Source organism: Cnephaeus nilssonii (genome assembly GCF_951640355.1).
Source record: "Cnephaeus nilssonii genome assembly, chromosome: 7".
Classification (NCBI taxonomy): domain Eukaryota; kingdom Metazoa; phylum Chordata; class Mammalia; order Chiroptera; family Vespertilionidae; genus Cnephaeus; species Cnephaeus nilssonii.
This window is the reverse complement of record NC_137078.1, coordinates 98,688,411-98,699,524: the sequence shown is the minus strand read 5'-3', so window position 1 is coordinate 98,699,524 and position 11,114 is coordinate 98,688,411. Positions and strand designations below refer to the sequence as shown.

At 54.7% G+C, this 11,114-nt stretch overlaps 1 protein-coding gene across 2 annotated transcripts in view; it reads left to right on the top strand.

Moving 5' to 3' along the window:
- The first annotated feature begins 5,439 nt into the window (after positions 1 to 5,439).
- H6PD (hexose-6-phosphate dehydrogenase/glucose 1-dehydrogenase) overlaps positions 5,440 to 11,114 on the top strand; it is a 29,035-nt gene continuing 23,360 nt past the window's right edge. Inside the window, exon 1 of one of the 2 annotated variants that reach the window (XM_079777456.1) lies at positions 5,440 to 5,763. Coding sequence is in view for 1 of the 2 variants with exons in the window: in XM_079777455.1 (XP_079633581.1) it covers positions 10,693 to 10,718 (26 nt within the window). In the remaining variant the exon portion in view is untranslated. Of the gene's footprint in view, positions 5,764 to 10,628; positions 10,719 to 11,114 lie in introns of those variants that run through there. The other variant, XM_079777455.1, reaches the window with a different exon arrangement.

Here is an 11,114-nt window from a genome sequence, read left to right as displayed (position 1 = left end):
TGGGGTGGCTGCCAGCGCTTTATCTTTTCATTTCATCTGCCAGCCAAGAGCCTTCCCCTGCTTTTGCCTCTGAAAGCTTAAAACAAGAAATGCTGACCTTGAGTACAGGTGCCCCTTGCTTTGTTACTCAAGGTCCCCTGTCCTGGTCCACATCTGGGCCAGCTGCTCCCCAGTCTTCTCTTTTTTCCCCTTGACACCTCCCCCCTTACCCCCCCCCCCCCTCAACCTACACACACACCCCAGGCAGCCTCAAAGCAGAATTTGGGATTTCCCGCCCTGAGGTCTGGCTCAGGCAGCAGTAGCATTTCCCTTTCCCCCAAGGGCACTGGGGCACCTCTTCAGACTGGGGCCCAGTGGCCACTCCAGTTCCCAGAGTCACTCAGCCATGTGCAGAGCAAAGGGGATCCGGCACCCGATCTCGGTGGCTCTGGCTCCCCACCTTGCCTCACTTTCATCTGACAAGCACTTGTGGAGGGTCTATCATTTGCCAGACAGCGGTCAGCCAGGGCCTGCCTCACTGGACCCGGTAGGGACTGTGGTCACGTCAGTGTGGTGTAGCTATCCAAGGAGATGCTCCTGGAGCTCATACAAAGCATCCTGGGACAACTGGATACCTGTGTGCAAGGGAATGAACTTGAACCCACTACCTCTCCCTTCATATATAAAAACTAACCAAAAATGGATTAAAAGTCTAAGTGTAAAAGCTAAACCTATTTGCCGGGAACCAATTCCAGCATGCAATAATTACAAGAGTTTCATCAAAAGGTTGGTGAAGCTTGGGTGGTTCAACAAGGGTGAGCCACATATGTAATTTACCTGTTGGAAACGGCTAAATGGCACTTCCCCCAAACCTGAATAGGATTGTTAACTGCCAGACAGCTCAGGGCATTTTATTGCCTCTGTTGGTCAAACACCTGAACAGCTGTAGGCTATTCTCCAAACTGATAATGCTTTTGTACTCTACCCTTTAATACCCTACCCTTTGAAGTGTATATGTCCATCTTGCCTTAGGACAAATTGTGTTGAATAAAAGCACGGGTCCTTGGTCAAGGTAAGAGTCTTTTAGCTCCTTCAGCTGAAGATCCTCTGACCCCCAATGCCTTTCAAAATTATCTTTCATCTCCGGACTCTTTAATCAATGTGCAGCCCCTTTCTCCAGAATGCTGAGCCCTTTGTAAGGCTGGGACAAGAACCCCGGCACCTATTGAACGCTCATAAGAAAATTCAAGCGTCAATTTTCATGACATTGGATTCAGCAAAACCTTTGTAGATATGACACCAAAAGCACAAGCAACAAAAGGAAAAAGAGATAAGTTGCACATCAATAGAATTAAAGACTCATATGCCTCAAAGGACGCCATTGAGACAGTGGAAAGACAACTCACAGAGCAGGAGAAAATCTTTGCAAATCATACATATATCCAGGAAGGGACTTGCATCTAGAATATATAAGGAATTCTAACAACTCGATAATAAAAAGACAACCCAACTGAAAAGTGGACCAAGACTCTGACTTGATTTCTCCAAAGAAGACATACACATGGCCAATAAGGCATAAAAGGATGCTCAACATCACCAGATAAATGCACAGCAAAACTACAGTTAGATCCCACTTCACACCGTGAGGGTGGCTAGAATGAAAAAGTCAGATGACAGCAAGTGCTGGCGAGGATGTGGGGAAATAGAACCTCTGGTAGATTGTTGGTGGGAATGTAGAGTGGCGCAGTTGCTGTGAACAAGTGTGGCAGTTTCTTAAAAAAATAAACATAGAATAATCATATGACCTAGCAATTCCGCTCCTACAAATGAAAACATACGTCCACACATGTTCACAGCAGCATTATTTACGGTAGCTAAAAAAATGGAAATGTCCGTGAACTAATGAATGGATGAATAAAATGTGGTGAATCCATACAGTCAAGTATTATTTAGCAATGAAAAGGAATGAAGCACTGGTACATGCTACAACATGGATGACCCTTGAAGACATTATGTAGATACACATAGATGTGTCTATATAACCTATATGTAGACAAGGCCACATACTGTATGGTTCCTTTTTAATGATAAGTCCAGAGTAGGCAAATTCACAGAGAGCAAATCAGTGGCTCAGGGGGACCTGGGGAGTGACTGCTAATGTGGACGGGGTGATAAAAAATGTACCAAATCAACTGTGGTAGTGGCTGCACAACTCTATGACAATACTAGAAACCAGCGAATTGTACACTCTAACCGGGTGAATGGCATCGCATGTGAATTATATTTCAGTAAAGCTGTTATTAAAGAAATCATGTGCCCGGCTGGTGTGGCTCAGTGGTGGAGCGTCGACCTATGAACCAGGAGGTCACGGTTCGATTCCCGGTCAGGGCACAGGCCTGGGTTGTTTTTGGTGTTTTTATCCCTTTTCCCCTCTCCCTTGCTCTCTGAAATCAATAAAAACATTTTTTTAAAAAAACACCATGTGACAAAGGTCCTGGACAATCCAGAGGGTTTGAGAATCTGCAAACGTACGATCTGCGGTGCACAGAATGACTCTAAAGACGCCCAGGCTTTAACGTCCGGAACCCGTACGTCGCCTTACCTGGCAAACGGGACTTTGCAGGTGTGACTAAAGGTAAAGACTCTGACAAGGGGAGAGTCAAAGCATGTGACGGTCTGTTGCTGGCTTTGACGATGGAGCTTGGGGGCCACAAGCTGGGAATGTGGTGTCCCTGGACGCTGGGAATGGCCTTCTGCTGACAGCCAGCAAGGACGCATGGATCTCGGTCCCAAACCACAAGGAACTAAATTCTGCCAGCACCCAACTGAGCAAGAGAAGGGCTCCCCGAGGAAGGAACGCAGCCCATGGAGACCCACCTGGGACTTCTGACTGACGGGACTGGAAGAGTCTATGTTTGTGTTGTTTAAGCCACTAAATAAATGGTGGCAAGTTGTTACGGCAGCAACAGAGAGCGGACACACAGCTATTCGTGGAGACTCTATGAAGCCATCCTTTACAAAGCAGAATGCTGGCGTTCTCGTGCCTGGGGAGGGAAAGATCTACTACGGCCGAAAACCCATGACACCTGTTCGGTGTGCCCCCCCCCCCCTCCGAAAGCCAAGAGTGAACGGGCAGGGCTGACTAGGGAGCGCTGCCCAAAAATAGAAACTCCACAGACATCCTCGTGAGTCACTCATCACCCTGGGTCTCACTGTCCGTGTCTGAGTCTGCGAAGCAGCCTGAGACCCTGACTTCTGCCTACCCCGCGATTGAGGAAGACAACAAAACCTGCTGACAGAGCCCCAGGGCGCTCCTGGACAGGCCCAGCTCAGGTCCCGGCGGGGGGGGGGGGGGGGGGGGGGCATCTCCTCTCTCAGGCTCCCTCCAGTGTTCCGGGCACACCTGGTCACCGGTGGTGTGGCCTGGAGTGCCTGCTGTGCATACAGAAATGAGAAAAGCTTCAGGTCGACAACACCGGGGATCAGGCCCAGGGACGAGGTTTTAGATGTTTGCTTTGGGGGCCGTACTCTCACACCTGGATGAGACCAAACCGTTTGCAGGTGGAAAGAAAGCAAAGCAATGATCATCAGACAAGAAGGTGCCGAGTGGGGAGAGACTGAGGTAAGCACGAAAGGTGAGCGAGGAGGGCGGAGAAATGGAAAGGCCTCCGTGACGTGTGGGAGTGGAAACACTCCCGGGAAACCAGGTGTGACATCCTAGGCTCGCTGCCATCACTCCTCAGACCCCACCCCACAACATGCAACTCAACATACATTTTCTTAATAAACCGGTTACCACTGATTGGCTTTGGGGTATTTTTAAAGATGCCTTCAAGGTACCTGACGATCATCCTTGTGATGGCTGCAGAGGGGTCTGGGAAAGGTCCCCTCTGCTCACCTGCCTCTGGGCACCTGGCTTCTCCCATCTGTGCCTGCCTTGGCCCGGGTTTACATAGCTGTGCGGGTGCATGGTGCACCCAGGGTTACAGAGCATGGGAAGGGCTCCTACCAGGAGTCCTGGTATCACCCAGTCCGATTTGGCTGGTCCCTGCCCAGACCCTACTGCCCACATCCAGTTGTGGAGGCAGCCTGTGGGTACCTGGCTCCTTGACCCTCTGCACGAGTCCCCCCAGGATGGCTGAAATCCCTGCTGAGTCCCAGCAGCCCAGTGCAGGCCCCCAGATGGCTCGGGCCTTGGTGACGCCAGGGTCCAGCCCCCCTTGCCTCCCCAGCTTTCCTGGAACCCTCTTGCCCAACATCCTGTGTGGTAATTACGCCTGTTGGCCCTACTTCGTCCTGCTGGCCACTGCCAAGTTCCCTCTGCTAGTTCCCGACCGGCTACCTCCACCAGACCCTTCAAGAAATAAAAGCTGCTTCCAGTTTCCCCGCTCGGGTCAGATCCCCTCTCCCAGGGGGTCCAGCGTCCTTCAGCGAGATGGCCATGCATTCTCCCGTCTCAGGGATGGGAGGAAGGCGGGTCTGGAGAAGGAACGGAGTGGGAAAGGGGGATCTATGTCCAAGAGGTGGTCCTGGGTGGTCCGGCTGGCCACTGTGGCAGTGTCCCTGCCTTCGTTAGCCCAAGGTCACTCGGGGCCTGCTGAGAAGCAGCCTCTGAAATGCCTGGGGCCCGCTGGGCGCACTCACAGCACGCTGGGGCTGGGAGAAAAGTGGGCACAGGGCTGCTGCAGGCCGAGGGGCGGGTACTGCGTGATAACAGTGAGGCGTCGGATAGAGGCCCACATACCATTCGCTGGATGCCGAGCCAGGCAGCTGGCCAGGCTGCCTCACTGTACCCCACACGTCGCCCCACAGAGAGGGCAGGGCCTTCTTCCCACTCACTGTCTCCCTAACAAAGCCACCCAGGGCCAGGCTACCATTTACTGGGCACGTGTCACAGGCCTGAGAGCCCTGGGGCAGGTGCTCTCTCACTGCCCCGTGGCACAGGTGAAGGAACTGAGTCCCAGGTCACCGTCTTCAAGGTCACGCGGGTATCAACAGAGAATAAAGCTGCCTGGTGGAGGCATAGGAACAGCGGGCTCTCCAACCCCTAAATCAATACCTCTGATACTGAACATGGGAGGAACCCGGCCACTCAGTCAGACCGCCCGGATGGAGAAAAGCGAGGCCTGGGGGGGGGGAGTCAGTGGTACCCTGTTCCCACAGCGCGTGTCAGATTCTGGGGAGGAGCCAGCGAGCAGGCTCCCGGGCTTCCGCCAGGACACAGCCTCTTCCCGCGGCCCCCGTGCGTCTCAGAGGCGGCCCCTCCTGCGAACGGGAGGGAGGGCGCGCCACCTGCCCGGGCATTGCGCTCCGAAGACCAGCGCGACCACGCGAACTAGGAAATCCTTCCCGAGGCCCCGCCCCTCTCGCCCCCTGACCCCGGGCCAGGGGGGCGTGGCCTCGCCTGCGCCTCCGCCTCCCTCGCGCGCAACCGGCTCAGTCCCACTGCGCGTGCGCGCGCCCCTGCCGCGGGGATTGCCCCCCCCCCGCCCCCTGACGCGGGGACCCCCTGCGCGCGCGCCGAGGACGCCTGGGTCTCCGCGCTTCCGGGCAGGGAAAGGGCGGCGGGGCTGAACGTGGCCTCGCGCCCTCCGTGCTCGCCGCCCCGGCTCCGGTGGCGAAACCCGAGCGCGCAGCAGGCGCGGGGCCGTGACGCACACCTGCCGGGCAGCCCGGCCCGCGGAAAGGGATGCGCGGGGCCCCGGCTTGAGCCGGGTCTACAGCGCCCCGCGCCCCGCGACGTTCCCGGAGCAGCGGCCGAGCGGCTCGGCTGGGCGAGACGCAGTAAGCTCCTCCCCCGCTTTCTCTCGGCTCCTGCGGCCACCGGCGCGCCTTCTGGCCCGAAGGCGGCTGCGCGCGCGCGGGGCCGAACCCGAGGTCGGTGGGTCGGCCGCCGGCCCCGCGCGGCGGTGAAACCCCCGGGCATTTTGCTGGGACGTCACCTTCGCCACCCCCGCCTGCCTGCAGCCGCCGGGAAGCAGGCGGGGCCAGAGCTTGCCGGAATTCCCCTCGCACCCTCGCAGCTAAATAAATGACTGGTCCGCGCCCTACCCCTGGGCTTAGGTCTGTCTGATGGTGGGTCTGCAGCCGGCAGCCTGGCCCCGGCGCGGCCAGTCCGGGGACCACGGGCCCCTTCCCAGGCTCCCTGGAATGCAGTTCAATGGGAGGAGGCACTCAGTGCTTTTTTCCTGGGAGCTGCTTCATCTTTGGCATCAGCCCTCGGCTTTCAACCAGCGTTTCCAATGCATCGATACAAGGAATAGTTTTCCAGAAGTAAACCTGCCCAGAGCTCTGAAAATCAGCTCACTCAAATTTGAAAGTTTTGCCAGAAATGAGAACTTACGGAAAAATCATAAGCCTCGGTTCCTCCCCCCCCCCCCCCCGTTATTCCCCGCCCCAGGAGGAAAGGTAGCGGATGAGGGAACGCTGGTGTAGCCTGGGCATATTTTAAGCCGTGCTCTGCAGCCATGAATGGCTGATTGAATATTTGAGCGAATGAGGCTCAGTGTGTAAATATTTGAGCGTATGAGGCTCAGTGTGTAAGTTATAGGAGCACCTGAGGTAAAAATGCTCTGTGTTTGGCATGAACAGAACTCATTTTCCTGGCGGCTTTTTGCGTAACTTTCTTTGAGGTACATGACTGCTCATCAGTAACCACTCCAGGCAAACACGCAAGTCATTTGTATCCAAACGCTGGAGTTTACTAAGTTACTCTTTTTAAAAAATTGTTTTTAAACAATGATGTGTGAGAGAGAAAGAGAGAGAGGAACATCATGTTGTTCCACTTATGTATGCATTCATTGGCTGATTCTTACATGTGCCCTGACAGGACCAAACCCACAACCTTGGTGTATCTTGGTGTTTCAGGATTAAGCTCTAACCAACGGACCACCCAGCCAGGGCTGCTAAGTTCCTGTCGGATGCTTTTAGGCCATTGAAAAGGGAAACAGTTACAGCTGCGGGCAAGGAGAGGGAAGCCGAGAGGCACGCTGGTCACCTGTGGCCCGGCCACTCTCACTCTATGGATGCGATTGTCATCCCTGGTTGGCAAACTGCACCTGGAGTGTGTCTGACCCTCACCCGGGGCAGAGCAGGGAGTCTGGTTTTGCTTCTTGCTGCCCCCGTTGGGAGCCAGGAGTCTCTTGGGGAGAGTTCTCACCACTGTTGCCTCCCATCGTATTTCTGGGGGTTTTGGCCAGGGATTAAAGTGAGGTGACGATCCCCATTTTACAGCTGGAGAAAAGGCCCTCAGCAGTGAAGCCAAAGCCTAGGGCCACGGGGTTAGAGGGTTCCTCTCCTGTGCTCTCTGGGCCCAATTTAACCCCCTTGCGGGCTGGGGGGGGGGGGGGACTTTTAATCATCTCAGCAACATTGCCCGTTGCTTTTCCATCTGTGTGGTAGGAAGGTCAAGGAGCTGTCGATGAGCTAGCTCGTTGTTCCTTGGCATTTTCTGCCGTGAAGCGGTGAATTGGTCTCGTAGCCGTTCCAGGAAGCTAGCAAGAAAAGTCCCTTGACTCCTGACGCCGTTGGTTTCACAATAAGTCCCTTTACTCATGGTGCCGTTGTTGCGTAACGGTGGGGCTAACGTTTCTTGGGTGCTCACTGTATGCCAAGCTTCTTTATACGGAGCGTCTCGTTTTGTTCTTATCGACTTGTTTTCCCTCTCTGCGGTGAATACAGGAAGGTTAAACGATGTGCCAGGTCGCACAGCTGTTGTGTGGCCGAGCCAGGGTTGGAACCCAGAGTTCTCACACTTCAGAAACTGGAAGGACCTTCCTGGTTTTAACAGAGCCACTCAGGCTTAAACACAATGTTTTCCTGACGTCAGGGGAAAGGAGGGGAGTGAATCACGGTCAGGCAGAGTGGGCCGAGGCTGATGACAGCGGCTAGTGCTCAGGGCCGCTTGACCTCAGGGTGTAGAGCTGCCTCCCTGTGTGGGTAGCGGGTGCTAGAGAAATAGCCTGTCTCTCAAACCACTGGTGTCCGGGCTGTTAGAGGAGCAGGACCCGTGTCCACGCTAATACAGTGTACACGTGTCGCCGTTTGGGGCTGGAGTCATGCATTTTTACAGGTGGGGGGGAGGTAGGGCTGGAGCCAGTCTGCCTGGATTCAAATCCTGTCACCTCTAAGCTGCCTGACCTTCAGTAAGTTACTTCACCTCTCCCCACCTTCGCTTCCTCTCTCCTCATTCTAAAAATGGGGACAGTCAGTATTTCTTCCTAGGTTGTGGTGTGATGCATGTTGAGCTCTTAGCCTAGCATCGGACACATGATTAAATACTCTATAAAGATCTCTTTTATTATTCATAGTATTGGTACAAGCAGTAAGTTGCTGCTAATGTGTGCCGTGCCACGGTGCTTGACGTCACCGCTAGAGACTTGTTCCCGTGTGCCATCGCTCACGCGCAGAGAGCTCAGACACAGTGGTCTCGTGCCAGTGGGATGTACTTGCTCATTCAGCAGATGTTTATGGCTCACCCTCTGAGTGCCAGGCCCCTGTTTTGGATACTGGAGACATGCAGTGAACCACCACGGAAACCTCTGTCCCCATCGGCACGTATGTTCTTGTGAGGGGAGGGGTGACAGACAATCCTCCTATATAATAAAAGGCTAATATGCAAATTGACCGAGCGCTGGAACAGCCGGTCGCTGTGACACTCACTGACCACCAGGGGGCCGACGCTCGACGCAGGAGCTGCTCCCGGGTGGTCAGTGCGCTCCCACAGGGGGAACGCCGCTCAGCCAGAAGCCCTGAGCCAGGCTCACGGCTGGCGAGCGCAGTGGTGAGGGCGGGAGCCTCTCCCGCCTCTGCAGCAGCGCTAAGGATGTCTGACTGCCGGCTTAGGCCCGCTCCCCATTGTCAGTCGGACATCCCCCGAGGGCTCCCGGACTGCGAGAGGGCTCAGGCCAGGCTGAGGGACCCGCCCCCTCTCCCCCCCAGTGCACGAATTTCATGCACCGGGCCTCTAGTAACAAAATAAACACACTTATCACACATTAAACAGTGACATGTACTGTGGAGAGAAATGAAACAGGGGTTGACTTGGGGGCAGGAGGTTTCCGGTTTTACATAGTCGGCCGAGAAAGCCTCACTGAGAAGGTGACATTTCAGCAGAAAATTGAAGTTGGTGAGGAGTGAACCAAGTGGATGTCTGTGGGAAGAAGTAGGTGAGGCAGAGGGACCAGCAAGGACAGAGACCCTGGGGCGGGAGAATGGGTGGCTGGAGCCTAGAGGGGGCAGGGAAGCCGGGGAAGAGATCAAAGAGCTAATAGCTGGGAGGCCAGAATGTGTAAACCCTGCAGGCCCCTGAACAGAAGAACATCGTGATCTGACCGCCTGTGAAAGATCACTTGTGACTGCTGTGTTCCGGGGAAGAGAGAAGCGGGAGGCCAATTAGCAGGTCTCTGCAGCCCAGACAGGTGCCGGGGGCGGCCAGGACCAGCGTGGAGCTGCAAGGTGAAGAGAGGTGGGTGTTTTTACCAAACTGTCGGATTTGCTGACTCATTGATGACCCGAAGTTTCCCGGCCTGAGCACGGGAAGGATAGAGGTGCCTTTTACAGAGAAGGGGGACATGTGCATTGGGAGCAGGCTGGGAGATAAGTCAGTTTGATTTTAAGCGTGGAAAGTCTTGTAGACAACAACTAATGGTGTCAGAGTAGCAGTTGGTTGTCTGAGTGTGCAGCTTAGGGGGAGAAAGTCCAGCCTGGAAATACAGACTTGGCAGAGCAGGCCAGGCATGCTGGTAAATGTGTAACAACCTACTCGCAGGGGTGCAGGCTGGTGGGGAGCAGGCTGGTGGGGAGCCTGGTGTGCCGTGTTCGCCAATATCTGCTGTGTAAACACTCCTGGCTGGCCATTTTCAAGCACTTGTTACCGAACATCTTCCCTTACAGATACAACAGATGGAACTAATGTCAAGAGCACGGATAATAGTAAAATGCAGTCTTACCTGTGTTTTTAATGTAATGGGTTTAGTTCTAAATTTGCATCATCCCGTTATTAACAATGGCTGCGTTTAACAACTGGCTTGAAAAATTCCTGGAAGTTTAGCATTTGAATCTTGTGTGGAGGTACAAGGGGGCCCTGCACAGCGTTTGGGTCATGGGGACCCGAGATTGGTACCCAAAGAGGTGATGGGAATCAGGACCCTCTGAGAGTAGGCAAAACAGCCCCGAGTTTAACGTGCATGTGCGAGGGGTGGGGGAGGTGGCACAGACGGCCCCCCAAGCAGGAAGGAGTGTAGGGAAAGTTGAGTTCGCCCTCACAGAGGGACTGAGCACGGCCCCTTGTACTTCAGTTGGAAAGGCTCTTTCGTTTCACTTGCTTTCCTTTTAAAGATTCCAAAGTCCCGGGCTGTGGTTTGAGAAAACCTTCCTCCTTCCTGCCTGGCACACAGAACGTGGGCGCCCAAGGTGTGGGTACCAGCAAAGGTGTGGATGCCATGCCGTGCTGGGAAGGGGCAGGGCAGCAGCGGCCTCTGCCCTTTACCTCCTGCTCCTCTCCCGCCCTCGGCTGCTGGGCCCCGAGGACCAGAGCTGCTTCCTCCCGGGCGTTACAGACTCCGCCAAGCGCAGCACGCGCCGGGTCTGTGCGGGCCTGGGCAGGCACGGCGTGCGGTGCCCCATAGCCGCCCCTTTTGCTTGGGCAGAAGCAAAGACTGGAACCCCGATTCTGACCCGGACCCTCTGGCCGGCCAGTGTCCACACGTTGCGATGTTAGCAGAGCTGTGCTGTAAAAGGTGAGTCCCCAGGATGCCTGCAGACCCCTCAGTCTGGAGCTGGGGTGCCTGGACCCTGGGCATGTGCCCGGTCAGCCCCAAAGCCCTGATGAGCCGCCAGAAGACCTGCCGCCCCTCCCCCAGGAGGCCTCGGGCCTGCCCTGTGCTGTGCAGTGTGTTTCTGGCGAGTGTCTTGAATAATAATGGTTGTAAATGAACTTGCATCTATTGTGCATGCAACTTACAGCTTCATAGAGTTTTGTCTTAACTTCTGAATGACACTCATTGCTTCATATTTTATTATTATTATTATTATGTTTTTATTGCTTCATATTTTAGTTCTGCATTTCCACCTGCTACTTTGGCCTCGGGCTGTGTCTCTCTGTTAATAGATGGTTATCTCCTTTCCTTGGAGAG